Consider the following 21986-nt stretch of genomic DNA (forward strand, 5'->3'; position numbering starts at 1 on the left):
GTGGTTCTCCTCCAGACCGTCGTCAACCAGCTGGATGCTCCACGTCTTCAGGTTCACTCCTGCAGGAGACAGGGAGGAGGTCAGCAGGAGGTCAGCCGGAGACAGGGAGGAGGTCAGCCGGAGGTCAGCTGGAGGACAGTAGGAGACAGGGAGGAGGTCAGCAAGAAGTCAACAGGAGACAGGGAGGATGCCAGCAGGAGGACAGCAGGAGACAGGGAGGAGGTCAGCCGGAGACAGCGAGGAGGTCAGCAGGAGACAGGGAGGAGGTTAGCAGGAGACAGGAAGAAGGTCAGCAGGAGGACAGCAGGAGACAGGGAGGAGGTCAGCAGGAGACAGGAAGGAGGTCAGCAGGAGGACAGCAGGAGACAGGGAGGAGGTCAGCAGGAGACAGGAAGGAGGTCAGCAGGAGGTCAGCAGGAGACAGGAAGGAGGTAGCGAAAAAATTTCCCCTCGGGCATTAATAAAGTAACTACCTAACCTAACCTAACATCAATGAACTCAAGCTGAATTAATGATTTTCTTTTTCACACAATATTTGCTTCATAGTGCTCCGTTTAAACAACGTGAAATAATTAAACAGCTTCAGTGTGTTCAAATCAGGCTTTCACTTTATTGAGTGTTTAACATGAGAAGAGTTACAGCAACTGAACAACTTCTATCTGTTGTTTTATCCCAACTTTCCCAGAATAAATGCACCCTCATGTTTAACATTTTCTAGATAAATCCATCACAATATTCATTATATTTTAAACATAAACCAGTTACACATTAATGAGCCGATAAAGATGGTAAAGGAAATATTTCTGTCAGCGACGTGTGTTTACAGACAGTTTATCTTAAAGCATTTCGAGAAGTTTAAACCCTGATCTGCCTCATCAACGTTATACAACAATCAAATCATCCAACACATACGTGTACGAGTATAAACAGAACCAGCTGATGCTGTCCCAGTTTGATCAGATCAGACGAGCGGATTAAAGAGCGCGAGATGAGACCAGTGGAGATGAAGTTGGGTTGTGAAGCGTTAAGAAGCATTTAATAATAAAGAAAGTCATTCAAAGGCCTCGTTCATGAACAACTGCTGACTAACGTTCACGCCATGATAGTCAGTCTGGTCTTATTCTACCGGGCACAAGGTCACGTAGTTACCAGGCTTTGCAAGCCAGAAGGCCGGATACAGCGGCTCAGAGAACCGGTTACGGAAAGTGTACAGGTGAGTCAGTGTGTCAGAACACACCTGGTAGAAAGACAGCGTGCCAGCAGGCCAGTTTAGATAAACCCCAACACGTTTCCAGCCAACATAGCAGAGACTGGTCATTTTATTTTCATGCCATGCACTTAAACCAGTGTTGTACCCAGTGCCATCCTCTTTGGGAAAAGACCAGAGACCATGGTACCAGGACAAATCATTATTTCCAAATGCAGAGACCTTACTGTCTTGTTTCCTGTCGATTCCTTTATATGCAACAGCAACACCCAAGTGTTCAACATACAGGTCACTCCGCTCTACCTCCCAGTAATGCTGTCCACTCAGACCCTCTCTGCACAGCACCTGAGGATGTTTGCCAAACCTCGCGGGGTTGTCAGGGTAGCCTTGATCCTCTCCATATGTCACCTTCTTGTTGTCGTCGGACAGAAGGACGTGGTTGTTGGCTGTGTTTGGGTCCAGCGGGGGGCGCTGGCGAGCCGTTTGGCCACGCCCACTCGCAAAACACGTCAGATGTATCGTCTCACCACGCCGGATGTATGTGACACATTTCATGAGGTTTCAAACCTTAAACACCAACTTCCTGTGTCACGGCGAGACATCCAACTTTGCCGCATCGTCACGGCGACGCCCATTGACAAAGTCGAACGAACGTCTCAATATATCATCAACTACATGTTTAGGTTGTTGTGACCCGACTTTACGTTCATGGGATCAACCAGCTCGATGTAGAATGTGAAAGTATGAAAAGTGTCATTTCCAGTGGCCAACAGGGGGCGCTATGACTATGAGAGAATATTCCCCCACAGGGGTCTTCAGGGCGGGGCTGTTATCATACCTGTGATGTTTGGAGAAGGTCGGTCCATGTACATACGATTTAAAGCAACTCCTAGTTTCATGGCGAGACCTCAAAATGGCCGCCTCTCACGGGCACACACATCGATGAAAACGAATTATTTATACAACTTTTAATCCCAAACATGTTTTCTATCCAGAGAACCGAAATTCAAGTCGGTCGGACAAAATCCCTCGGAGGAGTTCGACAAAGTACAACGTGTCAGAATTGCCCAAAATGGCGACTAAATTCAAAATGGTGGACTTCCTGTCCAGTTGACGTAACGGTGCAATGTAACTTTTTTGTGTGTCCACCGGATTTGGTGAATTTAGGTAAATGTGGCCGCCGGGGCATCTCTGTAGGGGGCGCTCTCGAGCCGTTTGGTCACGCCCACTCACGACTCCACTAGAATTAGAAATTTTTCGCCGGGAGACAAATGTGTTTCTACTTTGATGAGTTTTTGAATATGATAAAGCCTCTAAGAAGGAAAATCACTTTACGTAAGAATAATAAGGAAAGAGAAAAATAATTCCTTGGAAAAACAACAGAGCTTCGCACCCTAAAAACTGGACTGGCCTGTCAGACCACGTTCCTTCAGGACAGGCCCGCTCCTGTTTCACCTCATGAATCACAGAGATGAAGTTCAGGTGGTGTCTTTGAGGGAAGCTGAGAGAAGGAGGAGGTGAAAGAGGAAGGCTCGTTTCACACACACACACACACACACACACACACACACACACACACACACACACATACACACAGACACACACACAGACACACACACACACACACACACAGACACAGAAAGACACACACACACACACACACACACACTCACACATGTTACGTCTGCAGCTTGTCCAAGGCTCTGACCTCTGACCTCTGACCTCTGTTTCAGACGGGGAGGTCGGTCAGCAGCTCGTGTGCTGACGGTTGGACTCATTACAGGAAACGCTGCTACACGGTGAGCTCGTCTGTGGCCAGCTGGGCCAGCGCCGAGCGGACCTGCTCTCTGCTGTGAGTACCCGGGTCCAGACAGTGTTCTGATGGTGTTCTGGTCCAGATGGTGTTCTGGTCCGGGTCCAGACAGGTTCTGGTCCAGACGGGTTCTGGTCCAGACGGTGTTCTGACATCGGTTCTCTGAACCTCCACAGGTTAAACAGCAGCCTGATCAGCGTTCGCTCCAGAAGAGACGTCAGCTGGTTCTGGCGGTTGGCCGGGAAGCAGCCCTTCTGGATCGGTGCGTTTCCTTTGGTTCTGATCCGTCCACTTCCCTCTGCTCCAATTAAAGGTTCTCATCAGAATCGATCTGCTGGTTTAATGGACCTGTCCTCGGTGTCCCTCAGGTCCGTCCGGAGGTCCTGGTCTCTGGACGTGGGCCGCCGGTCCCTCGTCGGACTCCGAGCGGCCCGACGGCGGTTCTGACTGCGTCCTGGTCGAAGGTCCCAGAAGGATCTCCAGCAGCTGCTCGGCCAAAACTCAACACGCCTTCATCTGTTCATCGCCGGCTCGCGCTCGCTGAGCTGCTCGCCGTCGTCACGGCGACGCTCGTCATGTTTACTGTCACGCTGCTCTGAACATTAAAACTCAATAAACTGAAGGAAGGAAATCTGGACTTTCTGTTTTCTACACAAACTGGTTCTGATGCAGAAGTTTCAGCTGCAATACCACCGAGGACCACTAGAGGTCGGCTCCAAAAAGCCTCACAGTGTGTGTGTCTGTGTGTGTGTGTGTGTGTGTGTCTGTCTGTGTCTGTGTGTGTGTGTCTGTGTGTGTATGTGTCTGTGTGTGTGTGTATGTGTGTGTGTCTGTGTGTGTGTGTCTGTCTGTGTCTGTGTGTGTGTGTGTGTGTGTGTCTGTCTGTGTCTGTGTGTGTGTGTCTGTGTGTGTATGTGTCTGTGTGTGTGTGTATGTGTGTGTGTCTGTGTGTGTGTGTCTGTCTGTGTCTGTGTGTGTGTGTGTGTGTGTGTCTGTCTGTGTCTGTGTGTGTGTGTCTGTGTGTGTATGTGTCTGTGTGTGTGTGTGTATGTGTGTGTGTCTGTGTGTGTCTGTGTGTGTGTGTGTGTGTGTCTGTGTGTGTGTCTGTGTGTGTGTGTATGTGTATGTGTGTGTGTCTGTGTGTGTGTCTGTCTGTGTGTGTGTGTGTGTGTGTGTGTGTGTGTGTGTGTGTGTGTGTGTGTGTGTGTGTGTGTGTGTACCTTGCGCTGCTGTCTCAGTTCTGAATGATCCATGTGAGGAGCATCTCCGACCCGAAGCTCCTGCGGGAGGCGACTCTGAGAATCACCAGGCTGCAGCTCCTCCAGCCGGAGAGGAGTCAGACTGTGGAACTGATGGAGGAGGAGGAGGAAGAGGAGGAGGAAGAGGAGGAGGAGGAAGAGGAGGAGAAGGAGAAGGAGAAGGAGGAGGAAGAGGAGGAGGAGGAGGAGGAGGAGGAGGAGGAGGAGGAGGAGGAGGAAGAAGAGGAGGAGTCATTACCTCAGCGTGTTCAGTGGGTCTCTGATGAACTGAATCTTACCGTCCAGACGTTCTGCTCAGACGTTCTCTCTGCCGACAGAAGAACCTGAACAGACACAAGTTGACAGACAGAAACACAGACGGAGAACATCAGAACATCAGAGAACATCAGAGAACATTAGATCAGAGATCATTAGAACATCAGAGAACATTAGATCAGAGAACATCAGAACATCAGAGAACATTAGAACATCAGAACATCAGAGAACATTAGAACATCAGAGAACATTAGAACATCAGAGAACATCAGAACATCAGAGAACATTAGAACATCAGAGAACATTAGAACATCAGAGAACATTAGAACATCAGAACATCAGAGAACATTAGAACATCAGAGAACATCAGAGAACATCAGAACATCAGAGAACATTAGGGTTCTCCAAGTTCGGTCCTTTAATCAGTGAGAAACACTCACCTTCAATCCTCCATGTTTGAGCCTTCCACTGCTGCCAGCACCAGCCCTGTGGGCGTGGCCGTAGCTGGGGGCGTGGCCGTAGCTGGGGGCGGTCTGGTCCCGTGCCCTCCCCCCCCACATCGTCCTGGTAGGGCCGGCGGTTCGGGACGTCTCCTCGGGAAGGGTCGGGCTGGTTCTCCCACAGCAGCTCCGCCTCGATGTCGGTGACGAGGTCCTCCTCCTCCTCCTGCAGCTGGGGAGGATCAGGCAGACGAGGAGGAGGAGGAGGAGAAGGAGGAGGAGGCCGCTGGTCCTTCTCCACCTTCAGGTCGTCTGGGTTGCAGCATCCTGAGAGACTGAAACAGTGAATCAGCTGGTTTCAGTTTCCTCTGATTCGAAGACGTCGATGAGGAGAGCTGAAGAACTTTGGTCAGAACCGGTTCAGCACCTCCTCTGGGCTCCAGGATCTCCACCCTGGAGGACCTCCTCCGACCCAGCACTGCGTTCCTCGGCTTCTTCAGGGAGACCATGAACGTCTCGTGGTTCTCCTCCAGACCGTCGTCAACCAGCTGGATGCTCCACGTCTTCAGGTTCACTCCTGCAGGAGACAGGGAGGAGGTCAGCAGGAGGTCAGCCGGAGACAGGGAGGAGGTCAGCCGGAGGTCAGCTGGAGGACAGTAGGAGACAGGGAGGAGGTCAGCAAGAAGTCAACAGGAGACAGGGAGGATGCCAGCAGGAGGACAGCAGGAGACAGGGAGGAGGTCAGCCGGAGACAGCGAGGAGGTCAGCAGGAGACAGGGAGGAGGTTAGCAGGAGACAGGAAGAAGGTCAGCAGGAGGACAGCAGGAGACAGGGAGGAGGTCAGCAGGAGACAGGAAGGAGGTCAGCAGGAGGACAGCAGGAGACAGAGACAGGGAGGAGGTCAGCAGGAGACAGGAAGGAGGTCAGCAGGAGGTCAGCAGGAGACAGGAAGGAGGTAGCGAAAAAATTTCCCCTCGGGCATTAATAAAGTAACTACCTAACCTAACCTAACATCAATGAACTCAAGCTGAATTAATGATTTTCTTTTTCACACAATATTTGCTTCATAGTGCTCCGTTTAAACAACGTGAAATAATTAAACAGCTTCAGTGTGTTCAAATCAGGCTTTCACTTTATTGAGTGTTTAACATGAGAAGAGTTACAGCAACTGAACAACTTCTATCTGTTGTTTTATCCCAACTTTCCCAGAATAAATGCACCCTCATGTTTAACATTTTCTAGATAAATCCATCACAATATTCATTATATTTTAAACATAAACCAGTTACACATTAATGAGCCGATAAAGATGGTAAAGGAAATATTTCTGTCAGCGACGTGTGTTTACAGACAGTTTATCTTAAAGCATTTCGAGAAGTTTAAACCCTGATCTGCCTCATCAACGTTATACAACAATCAAATCATCCAACACATACGTGTACGAGTATAAACAGAACCAGCTGATGCTGTCCCAGTTTGATCAGATCAGACGAGCGGATTAAAGAGCGCGAGATGAGACCAGTGGAGATGAAGTTGGGTTGTGAAGCGTTAAGAAGCATTTAATAATAAAGAAAGTCATTCAAAGGCCTCGTTCATGAACAACTGCTGACTAACGTTCACGCCATGATAGTCAGTCTGGTCTTATTCTACCGGGCACAAGGTCACGTAGTTACCAGGCTTTGCAAGCCAGAAGGCCGGATACAGCGGCTCAGAGAACCGGTTACGGAAAGTGTACAGGTGAGTCAGTGTGTCAGAACACACCTGGTAGAAAGACAGCGTGCCAGCAGGCCAGTTTAGATAAACCCCAACACGTTTCCAGCCAACATAGCAGAGACTGGTCATTTTATTTTCATGCCATGCACTTAAACCAGTGTTGTACCCAGTGCCATCCTCTTTGGGAAAAGACCAGAGACCATGGTACCAGGACAAATCATTATTTCCAAATGCAGAGACCTTACTGTCTTGTTTCCTGTCGATTCCTTTATATGCAACAGCAACACCCAAGTGTTCAACATACAGGTCACTCCGCTCTACCTCCCAGTAATGCTGTCCACTCAGACCCTCTCTGCACAGCACCTGAGGATGTTTGCCAAACCTCGCGGGGTTGTCAGGGTAGCCTTGATCCTCTCCATATGTCACCTTCTTGTTGTCGTCGGACAGAAGGACGTGGTTGTTGGCTGTGTTTGGGTCCAGCGGGGGGCGCTGGCGAGCCGTTTGGCCACGCCCACTCGCAAAACACGTCAGATGTATCGTCTCACCACGCCGGATGTATGTGACACATTTCATGAGGTTTCAAACCTTAAACACCAACTTCCTGTGTCACGGCGAGACATCCAACTTTGCCGCATCGTCACGGCGACGCCCATTGACAAAGTCGAACGAACGTCTCAATATATCATCAACTACATGTTTAGGTTGTTGTGACCCGACTTTACGTTCATGGGATCAACCAGCTCGATGTAGAATGTGAAAGTATGAAAAGTGTCATTTCCAGTGGCCAACAGGGGGCGCTATGACTATGAGAGAATATTCCCCCACAGGGGTCTTCAGGGCGGGGCTGTTATCATACCTGTGATGTTTGGAGAAGGTCGGTCCATGTACATACGATTTAAAGCAACTCCTAGTTTCATGGCGAGACCTCAAAATGGCCGCCTCTCACGGGCACACACATCGATGAAAACGAATTATTTATACAACTTTTAATCCCAAACATGTTTTCTATCCAGAGAACCGAAATTCAAGTCGGTCGGACAAAATCCCTCGGAGGAGTTCGACAAAGTACAACGTGTCAGAATTGCCCAAAATGGCGACTAAATTCAAAATGGTGGACTTCCTGTCCAGTTGACGTAACGGTGCAATGTAACTTTTTTGTGTGTCCACCGGATTTGGTGAATTTAGGTAAATGTGGCCGCCGGGGCATCTCTGTAGGGGGCGCTCTCGAGCCGTTTGGTCACGCCCACTCACGACTCCACTAGAATTAGAAATTTTTCGCCGGGAGACAAATGTGTTTCTACTTTGATGAGTTTTTGAATATGATAAAGCCTCTAAGAAGGAAAATCACTTTACGTAAGAATAATAAGGAAAGAGAAAAATAATTCCTTGGAAAAACAACAGAGCTTCGCACCCTAAAAACTGGACTGGCCTGTCAGACCACGTTCCTTCAGGACAGGCCCGCTCCTGTTTCACCTCATGAATCACAGAGATGAAGTTCAGGTGGTGTCTTTGAGGGAAGCTGAGAGAAGGAGGAGGTGAAAGAGGAAGGCTCGTTTCACACACACACACACACACACACACACACACACACACACATACACACAGACACACACACAGACACACACACACACACACACACAGACACAGACAGACACACACACACACACACACACACACTCACACATGTTACGTCTGCAGCTTGTCCAAGGCTCTGACCTCTGACCTCTGACCTCTGTTTCAGACGGGGAGGTCGGTCAGCAGCTCGTGTGCTGACGGTTGGACTCATTACAGGAAACGCTGCTACACGGTGAGCTCGTCTGTGGCCAGCTGGGCCAGCGCCGAGCGGACCTGCTCTCTGCTGTGAGTACCCGGGTCCAGACAGTGTTCTGATGGTGTTCTGGTCCAGATGGTGTTCTGGTCCGGGTCCAGACAGGTTCTGGTCCAGACGGGTTCTGGTCCAGACGGTGTTCTGACATCGGTTCTCTGAACCTCCACAGGTTAAACAGCAGCCTGATCAGCGTTCGCTCCAGAAGAGACGTCAGCTGGTTCTGGCGGTTGGCCGGGAAGCAGCCCTTCTGGATCGGTGCGTTTCCTTTGGTTCTGATCCGTCCACTTCCCTCTGCTCCAATTAAAGGTTCTCATCAGAATCGATCTGCTGGTTTAATGGACCTGTCCTCGGTGTCCCTCAGGTCCGTCCGGAGGTCCTGGTCTCTGGACGTGGGCCGCCGGTCCCTCGTCGGACTCCGAGCGGCCCGACGGCGGTTCTGACTGCGTCCTGGTCGAAGGTCCCAGAAGGATCTCCAGCAGCTGCTCGGCCAAAACTCAACACGCCTTCATCTGTTCATCGCCGGCTCGCGCTCGCTGAGCTGCTCGCCGTCGTCACGGCGACGCTCGTCATGTTTACTGTCACGCTGCTCTGAACATTAAAACTCAATAAACTGAAGGAAGGAAATCTGGACTTTCTGTTTTCTACACAAACTGGTTCTGATGCAGAAGTTTCAGCTGCAATACCACCGAGGACCACTAGAGGTCGGCTCCAAAAAGCCTCACAGTGTGTGTGTCTGTGTGTGTGTGTGTGTGTGTGTCTGTCTGTGTCTGTGTGTGTGTGTCTGTGTGTGTATGTGTCTGTGTGTGTGTGTATGTGTGTGTGTCTGTGTGTGTGTGTCTGTCTGTGTCTGTGTGTGTGTGTGTGTGTGTGTCTGTCTGTGTCTGTGTGTGTGTGTCTGTGTGTGTATGTGTCTGTGTGTGTGTGTGTATGTGTGTGTGTCTGTGTGTGTCTGTGTGTGTTGTGTGTGTCTGTGTGTGTGTCTGTGTGTGTGTCTGTGTGTGTGTGTATGTGTATGTGTGTGTGTCTGTGTGTGTGTCTGTCTGTGTGTGTGTGTGTGTGTGTGTGTGTGTGTGTGTGTGTGTGTGTGTGTGTGTGTGTGTGTGTGTGTACCTTGCGCTGCTGTCTCAGTTCTGAATGATCCATGTGAGGAGCATCTCCGACCCGAAGCTCCTGCGGGAGGCGACTCTGAGAATCACCAGGCTGCAGCTCCTCCAGCCGGAGAGGAGTCAGACTGTGGAACTGATGGAGGAGGAGGAGGAAGAGGAGGAGGAAGAGGAGGAGGAGGAAGAGGAGGAGAAGGAGAAGGAGAAGGAGGAGGAAGAGGAGGAGGAGGAGGAGGAGGAGGAGGAGGAGGAGGAGGAGGAGGAAGAAGAGGAGGAGTCATTACCTCAGCGTGTTTCAGTGGGTCTCTGATGAACTGAATCTTACCGTCCAGACGTTCTGCTCAGACGTTCTCTCTGCCGACAGAAGAACCTGAACAGACACAAGTTGACAGACAGAAACACAGACGGAGAACATCAGAACATCAGAGAACATCAGAGAACATTAGATCAGAGATCATTAGAACATCAGAGAACATTAGATCAGAGAACATCAGAACATCAGAGAACATTAGAACATCAGAACATCAGAGAACATTAGAACATCAGAGAACATTAGAACATCAGAGAACATCAGAACATCAGAGAACATTAGAACATCAGAGAACATTAGAACATCAGAGAACATTAGAACATCAGAACATCAGAGAACATTAGAACATCAGAGAACATCAGAGAACATCAGAACATCAGAGAACATTAGGGTTCTCCAAGTTCGGTCCTTTAATCAGTGAGAAACACTCACCTTCAATCCTCCATGTTTGAGCCTTCCACTGCTGCCAGCACCAGCCCTGTGGGCGTGGCCGTAGCTGGGGGCGTGGCCGTAGCTGGGGGCGGTCTGGTCCCGTGCCCTCCCCCCCCACATCGTCCTGGTAGGGCCGGCGGTTCGGGACGTCTCCTCGGGAAGGGTCGGGCTGGTTCTCCCACAGCAGCTCCGCCTCGATGTCGGTGACGAGGTCCTCCTCCTCCTCCTGCAGCTGGGGAGGATCAGGCAGACGAGGAGGAGGAGGAGGAGAAGGAGGAGGAGGCCGCTGGTCCTTCTCCACCTTCAGGTCGTCTGGGTTGCAGCATCCTGAGAGACTGAAACAGTGAATCAGCTGGTTTCAGTTTCCTCTGATTCGAAGACGTCGATGAGGAGAGCTGAAGAACTTTGGTCAGAACCGGTTCAGCACCTCCTCTGGGCTCCAGGATCTCCACCCTGGAGGACCTCCTCCGACCCAGCACTGCGTTCCTCGGCTTCTTCAGGGAGACCATGAACGTCTCGTGGTTCTCCTCCAGACCGTCGTCAACCAGCTGGATGCTCCACGTCTTCAGGTTCACTCCTGCAGGAGACAGGGAGGAGGTCAGCAGGAGGTCAGCCGGAGACAGGGAGGAGGTCAGCCGGAGGTCAGCTGGAGGACAGTAGGAGACAGGGAGGAGGTCAGCAAGAAGTCAACAGGAGACAGGGAGGATGCCAGCAGGAGGACAGCAGGAGACAGGGAGGAGGTCAGCCGGAGACAGCGAGGAGGTCAGCAGGAGACAGGGAGGAGGTTAGCAGGAGACAGGAAGAAGGTCAGCAGGAGGACAGCAGGAGACAGGGAGGAGGTCAGCAGGAGACAGGAAGGAGGTCAGCAGGAGGACAGCAGGAGACAGGGAGGAGGTCAGCAGGAGACAGGAAGGAGGTCAGCAGGAGGTCAGCAGGAGACAGGAAGGAGGTAGCGAAAAAATTTCCCCTCGGGCATTAATAAAGTAACTACCTAACCTAACCTAACATCAATGAACTCAAGCTGAATTAATGATTTTCTTTTTCACACAATATTTGCTTCATAGTGCTCCGTTTAAACAACGTGAAATAATTAAACAGCTTCAGTGTGTTCAAATCAGGCTTTCACTTTATTGAGTGTTTAACATGAGAAGAGTTACAGCAACTGAACAACTTCTATCTGTTGTTTTATCCCAACTTTCCCAGAATAAATGCACCCTCATGTTTAACATTTTCTAGATAAATCCATCACAATATTCATTATATTTTAAACATAAACCAGTTACACATTAATGAGCCGATAAAGATGGTAAAGGAAATATTTCTGTCAGCGACGTGTGTTTACAGACAGTTTATCTTAAAGCATTTCGAGAAGTTTAAACCCTGATCTGCCTCATCAACGTTATACAACAATCAAATCATCCAACACATACGTGTACGAGTATAAACAGAACCAGCTGATGCTGTCCCAGTTTGATCAGATCAGACGAGCGGATTAAAGAGCGCGAGATGAGACCAGTGGAGATGAAGTTGGGTTGTGAAGCGTTAAGAAGCATTTAATAATAAAGAAAGTCATTCAAAGGCCTCGTTCATGAACAACTGCTGACTAACGTTCACGCCATGATAGTCAGTCTGGTCTTATTCTACCGGGCACAAGGTCACGTAGTTACCAGGCTTTGCAAGCCAGAAGGCCGGATACAGCGGCTCAGAGAACCGGTTACGGAAAGTGTACAGGTGAGTCAGTGTGTCAGAACACACCTGGTAGAAAGACAGCGTGCCAGCAGGCCAGTTTAGATAAACCCCAACACGTTTCCAGCCAACATAGCAGAGACTGGTCATTTTATTTTCATGCCATGCACTTAAACCAGTGTTGTACCCAGTGCCATCCTCTTTGGGAAAAGACCAGAGACCATGGTACCAGGACAAATCATTATTTCCAAATGCAGAGACCTTACTGTCTTGTTTCCTGTCGATTCCTTTATATGCAACAGCAACACCCAAGTGTTCAACATACAGGTCACTCCGCTCTACCTCCCAGTAATGCTGTCCACTCAGACCCTCTCTGCACAGCACCTGAGGATGTTTGCCAAACCTCGCGGGGTTGTCAGGGTAGCCTTGATCCTCTCCATATGTCACCTTCTTGTTGTCGTCGGACAGAAGGACGTGGTTGTTGGCTGTGTTTGGGTCCAGCGGGGGGCGCTGGCGAGCCGTTTGGCCACGCCCACTCGCAAAACACGTCAGATGTATCGTCTCACCACGCCGGATGTATGTGACACATTTCATGAGGTTTCAAACCTTAAACACCAACTTCCTGTGTCACGGCGAGACATCCAACTTTGCCGCATCGTCACGGCGACGCCCATTGACAAAGTCGAACGAACGTCTCAATATATCATCAACTACATGTTTAGGTTGTTGTGACCCGACTTTACGTTCATGGGATCAACCAGCTCGACGTAGAATGTGAAAGTATGAAAAGTGTCATTTCCAGTGGCCAACAGGGGGCGCTATGACTATGAGAGAATATTCCCCCACAGGGGTCTTCAGGGCGGGGCTGTTATCATACCTGTGATGTTTGGAGAAGGTCGGTCCATGTACATACGATTTAAAGCAACTCCTAGTTTCATGGCGAGACCTCAAAATGGCCGCCTCTCACGGGCACACACATCGATGAAAACGAATTATTTATACAACTTTTAATCCCAAACATGTTTTCTATCCAGAGAACCGAAATTCAAGTCGGTCGGACAAAATCCCTCGGAGGAGTTCGACAAAGTACAACGTGTCAGAATCGCCCAAAATGGCGACTAAATTCAAAATGGTGGACTTCCTGTCCAGTTGACGTAACGGTGCAATGTAACTTTTTTGTGTGTCCACCGGATTTGGTGAATTTAGGTAAATGTGGCCGCCGGGGCATCTCTGTAGGGGGCGCTCTCGAGCCGTTTGGTCACGCCCACTCACGACTCCACTAGAATTAGAAATTTTTCGCCGGGAGACAAATGTGTTTCTACTTTGATGAGTTTTTGAATATGATAAAGCCTCTAAGAAGGAAAATCACTTTACGTAAGAATAATAAGGAAAGAGAAAAATAATTCCTTGGAAAAACAACAGAGCTTCGCACCCTAAAAACTGGACTGGCCTGTCAGACCACGTTCCTTCAGGACAGGCCCGCTCCTGTTTCACCTCATGAATCACAGAGATGAAGTTCAGGTGGTGTCTTTGAGGGAAGCTGAGAGAAGGAGGAGGTGAAAGAGGAAGGCTCGTTTCACACACACACACACACACACACACACACACACACACACACACACACACACACACACACACACACACACACACTGTGAGGCTTTTTGGAGCCGACCTCTAGTGGTCCTCGGTGGTATTGCAGCTGAAACTTCTGCATCAGAACCAGTTTGTGTAGAAAACAGAAAGTCCAGATTTCCTTCCTTCAGTTTATTGAGTTTTAATGTTCAGAGCAGCGTGACAGTAAACATGACGAGCGTCGCCGTGACGACGGCGAGCAGCTCAGCGAGCGCGAGCCGGCGATGAACAGATGAAGGCGTGTTGAGTTTTTGGCCGAGCAGCTGCTGGAGATCCTTCTGGGACCTTCGACCAGGACGCAGTCAGAACCGCCGTCGGGCCGCTCGGAGTCCGACGAGGGACCGGCGGCCCACGTCCAGAGACCAGGACCTCCGGACGGACCTGAGGGACACCGAGGACAGGTCCATTAAACCAGCAGATCGATTCTGATGAGAACCTTTAATTGGAGCAGAGGGAAGTGGACGGATCAGAACCAAAGGAAACGCACCGATCCAGAAGGGCTGCTTCCCGGCCAACCGCCAGAACCAGCTGACGTCTCTTCTGGAGCGAACGCTGATCAGGCTGCTGTTTAACCTGTGGAGGTTCAGAGAACCGATGTCAGAACACCGTCTGGACCAGAACCCGTCTGGACCAGAACCTGTCTGGACCCGGACCAGAACACCATCTGGACCAGAACACCATCAGAACACTGTCTGGACCCGGGTACTCACAGCAGAGAGCAGGTCCGCTCGGCGCTGGCCCAGCTGGCCACAGACGAGCTCACCGTGTAGCAGCGTTTCCTGTAATGAGTCCAACCGTCAGCACACGAGCTGCTGACCGACCTCCCCGTCTGAAACAGAGGTCAGAGGTCAGAGGTCAGAGCCTTGGACAAGCTGCAGACGTAACATGTGTGAGTGTGTGTGTGTGTGTGTGTGTGTGTCTGTCTGTGTCTGTGTGTGTGTGTGTGTGTGTGTCTGTGTGTGTGTCTGTGTGTATGTGTGTGTGTGTGTGTGTGTGTGTGTGTGTGTGTGTGTGTGTGTGTGTGTGTGTGTGTGTGTGTGTGTGTGAAACGAGCCTTCCTCTTTCACCTCCTCCTTCTCTCAGCTTCCCTCAAAGACACCACCTGAACTTCATCTCTGTGATTCATGAGGTGAAACAGGAGCGGGCCTGTCCTGAAGGAACGTGGTCTGACAGGCCAGTCCAGTTTTTAGGGTGCGAAGCTCTGTTGTTTTTCCAAGGAATTATTTTTCTCTTTCCTTATTATTCTTACGTAAAGTGATTTTCCTTCTTAGAGGCTTTATCATATTCAAAAACTCATCAAAGTAGAAACACATTTGTCTCCCGGCGAAAAATTTCTAATTCTAGTGGAGTCGTGAGTGGGCGTGACCAAACGGCTCGAGAGCGCCCCCTACAGAGATGCCCCGGCGGCCACATTTACCTAAATTCACCAAATCCGGTGGACACACAAAAAAGTTACATTGCACCGTTACGTCAACTGGACAGGAAGTCCACCATTTTGAATTTAGTCGCCATTTTGGGCAATTCTGACACGTTGTACTTTGTCGAACTCCTCCGAGGGATTTTGTCCGACCGACTTGAATTTCGGTTCTCTGGATAGAAAACATGTTTGGGATTAAAAGTTGTATAAATAATTCGTTTTCATCGATGTGTGTGCCCGTGAGAGGCGGCCATTTTGAGGTCTCGCCATGAAACTAGGAGTTGCTTTAAATCGTATGTACATGGACCGACCTTCTCCAAACATCACAGGTATGATAACAGCCCCGCCCTGAAGACCCCTGTGGGGGAATATTCTCTCATAGTCATAGCGCCCCCTGTTGGCCACTGGAAATGACACTTTTCATACTTTCACATTCTACATCGAGCTGGTTGATCCCATGAACGTAAAGTCGGGTCACAACAACCTAAACATGTAGTTGATGATATATTGAGACGTTCGTTCGACTTTGTCAATGGGCGTCGCCGTGACGATGCGGCAAAGTTGGATGTCTCGCCGTGACACAGGAAGTTGGTGTTTAAGGTTTGAAACCTCATGAAATGTGTCACATACATCCGGCGTGGTGAGACGATACATCTGACGTGTTTTGCGAGTGGGCGTGGCCAAACGGCTCGCCAGCGCCCCCCGCTGGACCCAAACACAGCCAACAACCACGTCCTTCTGTCCGACGACAACAAGAAGGTGACATATGGAGAGGATCAAGGCTACCCTGACAACCCCGCGAGGTTTGGCAAACATCCTCAGGTGCTGTGCAGAGAGGGTCTGAGTGGACAGCATTACTGGGAGGTAGAGCGGAGTGACCTGTATGTTGAACACTTGGGTGTTGCTGTTGCATATAAAGGAATCGACAGGAAACAAGACAGTAAGGTCTCTGCATTTGGAAATAATGATTTGTCCTGGTACCATGGTCTCTGGTCTTTTCCCAAAGAGGATGGCACTGGGTACAACACTGGTTTAAGTGCATGGCATGAAAATAAAATGACCAGTCTCTGCTATGTTGGCTGGAAACGTGTTGGGGTTTATCTAAACTGGCCTGCTGGCACGCTGTCTTTCTACCAGGTGTGTTCTGACACACTGACTCACCTGTACACTTTCCGTAACCGGTTCTCTGAGCCGCTGTATCCGGCCTTCTGGCTTGCAAAGCCTGGTAACTACGTGACCTTGTGCCCGGTAGAATAAGACCAGACTGACTATCATGGCGTGAACGTTAGTCAGCAGTTGTTCATGAACGAGGCCTTTGAATGACTTTCTTTATTATTAAATGCTTCTTAACGCTTCACAACCCAACTTCATCTCCACTGGTCTCATCTCGCGCTCTTTAATCCGCTCGTCTGATCTGATCAAACTGGGACAGCATCAGCTGGTTCTGTTTATACTCGTACACGTATGTGTTGGATGATTTGATTGTTGTATAACGTTGATGAGGCAGATCAGGGTTTAAACTTCTCGAAATGCTTTAAGATAAACTGTCTGTAAACACACGTCGCTGACAGAAATATTTCCTTTACCATCTTTATCGGCTCAATAATGTGTAACTGGTTTATGTTTAAAATATAATGAATATTGTGATGGATTTATCTAGAAAATGTTAAACATGAGGGTGCATTTATTCTGGGAAAGTTGGGATAAAACAACAGATAGAAGTTGTTCAGTTGCTGTAACTCTTCTCATGTTAAACACTCAATAAAGTGAAAGCCTGATTTGAACACACTGAAGCTGTTTAATTATTTCACGTTGTTTAAACGGAGCACTATGAAGCAAATATTGTGTGAAAAAGAAAATCATTAATTCAGCTTGAGTTCATTGATGTTAGGTTAGGTTAGGTAGTTACTTTATTAATGCCCGAGGGGAAATTTTTTCGCTACCTCCTTCCTGTCTCCTGCTGACCTCCTGCTGACCTCCTTCCTGTCTCCTGCTGACCTCCTCCCTGTCTCCTGCTGTCCTCCTGCTGACCTCCTTCCTGTCTCCTGCTGACCTCCTCCCTGTCTCCTGCTGTCCTCCTGCTGACCTTCTTCCTGTCTCCTGCTAACCTCCTCCCTGTCTCCTGCTGACCTCCTCGCTGTCTCCGGCTGACCTCCTCCCTGTCTCCTGCTGTCCTCCTGCTGGCATCCTCCCTGTCTCCTGTTGACTTCTTGCTGACCTCCTCCCTGTCTCCTACTGTCCTCCAGCTGACCTCCGGCTGACCTCCTCCCTGTCTCCGGCTGACCTCCTGCTGACCTCCTCCCTGTCTCCTGCAGGAGTGAACCTGAAGACGTGGAGCATCCAGCTGGTTGACGACGGTCTGGAGGAGAACCACGAGACGTTCATGGTCTCCCTGAAGAAGCCGAGGAACGCAGTGCTGGGTCGGAGGAGGTCCTCCAGGGTGGAGATCCTGGAGCCCAGAGGAGGTGCTGAACCGGTTCTGACCAAAGTTCTTCAGCTCTCCTCATCGACGTCTTCGAATCAGAGGAAACTGAAACCAGCTGATTCACTGTTTCAGTCTCTCAGGATGCTGCAACCCAGACGACCTGAAGGTGGAGAAGGACCAGCGGCCTCCTCCTCCTTCTCCTCCTCCTCCTCCTCGTCTGCCTGATCCTCCCCAGCTGCAGGAGGAGGAGGAGGACCTCGTCACCGACATCGAGGCGGAGCTGCTGTGGGAGAACCAGCCCGACCCTTCCCGAGGAGACGTCCCGAACCGCCGGCCCTACCAGGACGATGTGGGGGGGGAGGGCACGGGACCAGACCGCCCCCAGCTACGGCCACGCCCCCAGCTACGGCCACGCCCACAGGGCTGGTGCTGGCAGCAGTGGAAGGCTCAAACATGGAGGATTGAAGGTGAGTGTTTCTCACTGATTAAAGGACCGAACTTGGAGAACCCTAATGTTCTCTGATGTTCTGATGTTCTCTGATGTTCTCTGATGTTCTAATGTTCTCTGATGTTCTGATGTTCTAATGTTCTCTGATGTTCTAATGTTCTCTGATGTTCTAATGTTCTCTGATGTTCTGATGTTCTCTGATGTTCTAATGTTCTCTGATGTTCTAATGTTCTCTGATGTTCTGATGTTCTAATGTTCTCTGATGTTCTGATGTTCTCTGATCTAATGTTCTCTGATGTTCTAATGATCTCTGATCTAATGTTCTCTGATGTTCTCTGATGTTCTGATGTTCTCCGTCTGTGTTTCTGTCTGTCAACTTGTGTCTGTTCAGGTTCTTCTGTCGGCAGAGAGAACGTCTGAGCAGAACGTCTGGACGGTAAGATTCAGTTCATCAGAGACCCACTGAACACGCTGAGGTAATGACTCCTCCTCTTCTTCCTCCTCCTCCTCCTCCTCCTCCTCCTCCTCCTCCTCTTCCTCCTCCTTCTCCTTCTCCTTCTCCTCCTCTTCCTCCTCCTCCTCTTCCTCCTCCTCTTCCTCCTCCTCCTCCATCAGTTCCACAGTCTGACTCCTCTCCGGCTGGAGGAGCTGCAGCCTGGTGATTCTCAGAGTCGCCTCCCGCAGGAGCTTCGGGTCGGAGATGCTCCTCACATGGATCATTCAGAACTGAGACAGCAGCGCAAGGTACACACACACACACACACACACACACACACACACACACACACACACACACACACACACACACACAGACAGACACACACACAGACACACACACATACACATACACACACACACAGACACACACACAGACACACACACAGACACACACACACACACACACAGACACACACAGACACACACACATACACACACACACACAGACACATACACACACAGACACACACACACAGACACAGACAGACACACACACACACACACACACAGACACAGACAGACACACACACACAGACACACACACATACACACACACACAGACACATACACACACAGACACACACACACAGACACAGACAGACACACACACACACACACACACAGACACACACACTGTGAGGCTTTTTGGAGCCGACCTCTAGTGGTCCTCGGTGGTATTGCAGCTGAAACTTCTGCATCAGAACCAGTTTGTGTAGAAAACAGAAAGTCCAGATTTCCTTCCTTCAGTTTATTGAGTTTTAATGTTCAGAGCAGCGTGACAGTAAACATGACGAGCGTCGCCGTGACGACGGCGAGCAGCTCAGCGAGCGCGAGCCGGCGATGAACAGATGAAGGCGTGTTGAGTTTTGGCCGAGCAGCTGCTGGAGATCCTTCTGGGACCTTCGACCAGGACGCAGTCAGAACCGCCGTCGGGCCGCTCGGAGTCCGACGAGGGACCGGCGGCCCACGTCCAGAGACCAGGACCTCCGGACGGACCTGAGGGACACCGAGGACAGGTCCATTAAACCAGCAGATCGATTCTGATGAGAACCTTTAATTGGAGCAGAGGGAAGTGGACGGATCAGAACCAAAGGAAACGCACCGATCCAGAAGGGCTGCTTCCCGGCCAACCGCCAGAACCAGCTGACGTCTCTTCTGGAGCGAACGCTGATCAGGCTGCTGTTTAACCTGTGGAGGTTCAGAGAACCGATGTCAGAACACCGTCTGGACCAGAACCCGTCTGGACCAGAACCTGTCTGGACCCGGACCAGAACACCATCTGGACCAGAACACCATCAGAACACTGTCTGGACCCGGGTACTCACAGCAGAGAGCAGGTCCGCTCGGCGCTGGCCCAGCTGGCCACAGACGAGCTCACCGTGTAGCAGCGTTTCCTGTAATGAGTCCAACCGTCAGCACACGAGCTGCTGACCGACCTCCCCGTCTGAAACAGAGGTCAGAGGTCAGAGGTCAGAGCCTTGGACAAGCTGCAGACGTAACATGTGTGAGTGTGTGTGTGTGTGTGTGTGTCTGTCTGTGTCTGTGTGTGTGTGTCTGTGTGTGTGTGTCTGTGTGTGTGTGTATGTGTCTGTGTGTGTGTGTGTGTGTGTCTGTCTGTGTCTGTGTGTGTGTGTCTGTGTGTGTATGTGTCTGTGTGTGTGTGTATGTGTGTGTGTCTGTGTGTGTCTGTGTGTGTGTGTGTGTGTGTCTGTGTGTGTGTCTGTGTGTGTGTCTGTGTGTGTGTGTATGTGTATGTGTGTGTGTCTGTGTGTGTGTGTGTCTGTGTGTGTGTGTGTGTGTGTGTGTGTGTGTGTGTGTGTGTGTGTGTGTGTACCTTGCGCTGCTGTCTCAGTTCTGAATGATCCATGTGAGGAGCATCTCCGACCCGAAGCTCCTGCGGGAGGCGACTCTGAGAATCACCAGGCTGCAGCTCCTCCAGCCGGAGAGGAGTCAGACTGTGGAACTGATGGAGGAGGAGGAGGAAGAGGAGGAGGAAGAGGAGGAGGAGGAAGAGGAGGAGAAGGAGAAGGAGGAGGAAGAGGAGGAGGAGGAGGAGGAGGAGGAGGAGGAGGAGGAAGAAGAGGAGGAGTCATTACCTCAGCGTGTTCAGTGGGTCTCTGATGAACTGAATCTTACCGTCCAGACGTTCTGCTCAGACGTTCTCTCTGCCGACAGAAGAACCTGAACAGACACAAGTTGACAGACAGAAACACAGACGGAGAACATCAGAACATCAGAGAACATCAGAGAACATTAGATCAGAGATCATTAGAACATCAGAGAACATTAGATCAGAGAACATCAGAACATCAGAGAACATTAGAACATCAGAACATCAGAGAACATTAGAACATCAGAGAACATTAGAACATCAGAGAACATCAGAACATCAGAGAACATTAGAACATCAGAGAACATTAGAACATCAGAGAACATTAGAACATCAGAACATCAGAGAACATTAGAACATCAGAGAACATCAGAGAACATCAGAACATCAGAGAACATTAGGGTTCTCCAAGTTCGGTCCTTTAATCAGTGAGAAACACTCACCTTCAATCCTCCATGTTTGAGCCTTCCACTGCTGCCAGCACCAGCCCTGTGGGCGTGGCCGTAGCTGGGGGCGTGGCCGTAGCTGGGGGCGGTCTGGTCCCGTGCCCTCCCCCCCCACATCGTCCTGGTAGGGCCGGCGGTTCGGGACGTCTCCTCGGGAAGGGTCGGGCTGGTTCTCCCACAGCAGCTCCGCCTCGATGTCGGTGACGAGGTCCTCCTCCTCCTCCTGCAGCTGGGGAGGATCAGGCAGACGAGGAGGAGGAGGAGGAGAAGGAGGAGGAGGCCGCTGGTCCTTCTCCACCTTCAGGTCGTCTGGGTTGCAGCATCCTGAGAGACTGAAACAGTGAATCAGCTGGTTTCAGTTTCCTCTGATTCGAAGACGTCGATGAGGAGAGCTGAAGAACTTTGGTCAGAACCGGTTCAGCACCTCCTCTGGGCTCCAGGATCTCCACCCTGGAGGACCTCCTCCGACCCAGCACTGCGTTCCTCGGCTTCTTCAGGGAGACCATGAACGTCTCGTGGTTCTCCTCCAGACCGTCGTCAACCAGCTGGATGCTCCACGTCTTCAGGTTCACTCCTGCAGGAGACAGGGAGGAGGTCAGCAGGAGGTCAGCCGGAGACAGGGAGGAGGTCAGCCGGAGGTCAGCTGGAGGACAGTAGGAGACAGGGAGGAGGTCAGCAAGAAGTCAACAGGAGACAGGGAGGATGCCAGCAGGAGGACAGCAGGAGACAGGGAGGAGGTCAGCCGGAGACAGCGAGGAGGTCAGCAGGAGACAGGGAGGAGGTTAGCAGGAGACAGGAAGAAGGTCAGCAGGAGGACAGCAGGAGACAGGGAGGAGGTCAGCCGGAGACAGCGAGGAGGTCAGCAGGAGACAGGGAGGAGGTTAGCAGGAGACAGGAAGAAGGTCAACAGGAGGACAGCAGGAGACAGGGAGGAGGTCAGCAGGAGACAGGAAGGAGGTCAGCA

At 50.6% G+C, this 21986-nt stretch overlaps 6 protein-coding genes and 3 long non-coding RNA genes across 9 annotated transcripts in view; 4 read left to right on the forward strand and 5 right to left on the reverse strand.

Annotated features, from left to right (window-relative positions):
• Positions 1 to 596: 596 nt before the first annotated feature.
• LOC138194854 (neoverrucotoxin subunit alpha-like) lies at positions 597 to 1916 on the reverse strand. The gene has a single exon (XM_069143874.1). The coding sequence runs from the start codon at positions 1760 to 1762 to the stop codon at positions 1118 to 1120; it is 645 nt and encodes a 214-aa protein (XP_068999975.1). The 5' UTR covers positions 1763 to 1916; the 3' UTR covers positions 597 to 1117.
• An 828-nt stretch (positions 1917 to 2744) lies between these two features.
• On the forward strand, positions 2745 to 3651 carry LOC138194855 (uncharacterized). The gene is made up of 3 exons (XR_011177961.1): positions 2745 to 3059; positions 3197 to 3282; positions 3389 to 3651. It is a non-coding gene; the product is annotated as an uncharacterized lncRNA (long non-coding RNA).
• A 2443-nt stretch (positions 3652 to 6094) lies between these two features.
• Positions 6095 to 7414, reverse strand: LOC138194857 (neoverrucotoxin subunit alpha-like). The gene has a single exon (XM_069143875.1). The coding sequence runs from the start codon at positions 7258 to 7260 to the stop codon at positions 6616 to 6618; it is 645 nt and encodes a 214-aa protein (XP_068999976.1). The 5' UTR covers positions 7261 to 7414; the 3' UTR covers positions 6095 to 6615.
• An 820-nt stretch (positions 7415 to 8234) lies between these two features.
• LOC138194858 (uncharacterized) lies at positions 8235 to 9139 on the forward strand. Its single transcript, XR_011177962.1, has 3 exons — positions 8235 to 8547; positions 8685 to 8770; positions 8877 to 9139. It is a non-coding gene; the product is annotated as an uncharacterized lncRNA (long non-coding RNA).
• Positions 9140 to 11474: 2335 nt separating this feature from the next.
• On the reverse strand, positions 11475 to 12792 carry LOC138194864 (neoverrucotoxin subunit alpha-like). Its single transcript, XM_069143883.1, has one exon. It carries the CDS (start codon positions 12638 to 12640, stop codon positions 11996 to 11998), a length of 645 nt encoding a protein of 214 aa, XP_068999984.1. The 5' UTR covers positions 12641 to 12792; the 3' UTR covers positions 11475 to 11995.
• Positions 12793 to 13945: 1153 nt separating this feature from the next.
• Positions 13946 to 14769, reverse strand: LOC138194870 (uncharacterized). The gene is made up of 3 exons (XR_011177963.1): positions 14389 to 14769; positions 14166 to 14251; positions 13946 to 14059 (listed from the first exon to the last, which is right to left on the reverse strand). It is a non-coding gene; the product is annotated as an uncharacterized lncRNA (long non-coding RNA).
• A 784-nt stretch (positions 14770 to 15553) lies between these two features.
• Positions 15554 to 16906, forward strand: LOC138194868 (neoverrucotoxin subunit alpha-like). The gene has a single exon (XM_069143886.1). It carries the CDS (start codon positions 15708 to 15710, stop codon positions 16350 to 16352), a length of 645 nt encoding a protein of 214 aa, XP_068999987.1. The 5' UTR covers positions 15554 to 15707; the 3' UTR covers positions 16353 to 16906.
• A 679-nt stretch (positions 16907 to 17585) lies between these two features.
• LOC138194862 (snaclec 5-like) overlaps positions 17586 to 21986 on the forward strand; it is a 31432-nt gene continuing 27031 nt past the window's right edge. Inside the window, exons 1-3 of the mRNA XM_069143881.1 lie at positions 17586 to 17987; positions 18360 to 18404; positions 18584 to 18712. Coding sequence (XP_068999982.1) covers positions 17868 to 17987; positions 18360 to 18404; positions 18584 to 18712 — 294 coding nt within the window. The 5' untranslated portion in view covers positions 17586 to 17867. The remainder of the gene's footprint in view (positions 17988 to 18359; positions 18405 to 18583; positions 18713 to 21986) is intronic.
• LOC138194861 (snaclec 5-like) lies at positions 19200 to 21421 on the reverse strand. Its single transcript, XM_069143880.1, has 6 exons — positions 21020 to 21421; positions 20603 to 20647; positions 20301 to 20429; positions 19792 to 19910; positions 19569 to 19654; positions 19200 to 19462 (listed from the first exon to the last, which is right to left on the reverse strand). Exons 1-6 carry the CDS (start codon positions 21137 to 21139, stop codon positions 19287 to 19289), a joined length of 675 nt encoding a protein of 224 aa, XP_068999981.1. The 5' UTR covers positions 21140 to 21421; the 3' UTR covers positions 19200 to 19286.

Source organism: Embiotoca jacksoni, unplaced genomic scaffold (genome assembly GCF_022577435.1).
Source record: "Embiotoca jacksoni isolate LCO1_2020_lvr unplaced genomic scaffold, fEmbJac1.0.p SCAF_116, whole genome shotgun sequence".
NCBI classification, from domain to species: Eukaryota; Metazoa; Chordata; class Actinopteri; family Embiotocidae; genus Embiotoca; species Embiotoca jacksoni.

What these genes read in the sequence shown, in the direction of transcription:
- LOC138194861 (XM_069143880.1), bottom strand. Translation starts at nt 21,139, where the DNA reads ATGTGGGGGGGGAGGGCACGGGACCAGACCGCCCCCAGCTACGGCCAC. An exon ending in TCAAACATGGAGGATTGAAG is followed by an intron (nt 20,648 to 21,019) that starts GTGAGTGTTTCT and finishes GTGTCTGTTCAG; the next exon opens with GTTCTTCTGTCGGCAGAGAG. An exon ending in CTGAGCAGAACGTCTGGACG is followed by an intron (nt 20,430 to 20,602) that starts GTAAGATTCAGT and finishes CTCCTCCATCAG; the next exon opens with TTCCACAGTCTGACTCCTCT.
- LOC138194854 (XM_069143874.1), bottom strand. Translation starts at nt 1,762, where the DNA reads ATGAAATGTGTCACATACATCCGGCGTGGTGAGACGATACATCTGACG.
- LOC138194868 (XM_069143886.1), top strand. Translation starts at nt 15,708, where the DNA reads ATGAAATGTGTCACATACATCCGGCGTGGTGAGACGATACATCTGACG.
- LOC138194857 (XM_069143875.1), bottom strand. Translation starts at nt 7,260, where the DNA reads ATGAAATGTGTCACATACATCCGGCGTGGTGAGACGATACATCTGACG.
- LOC138194864 (XM_069143883.1), bottom strand. Translation starts at nt 12,640, where the DNA reads ATGAAATGTGTCACATACATCCGGCGTGGTGAGACGATACATCTGACG.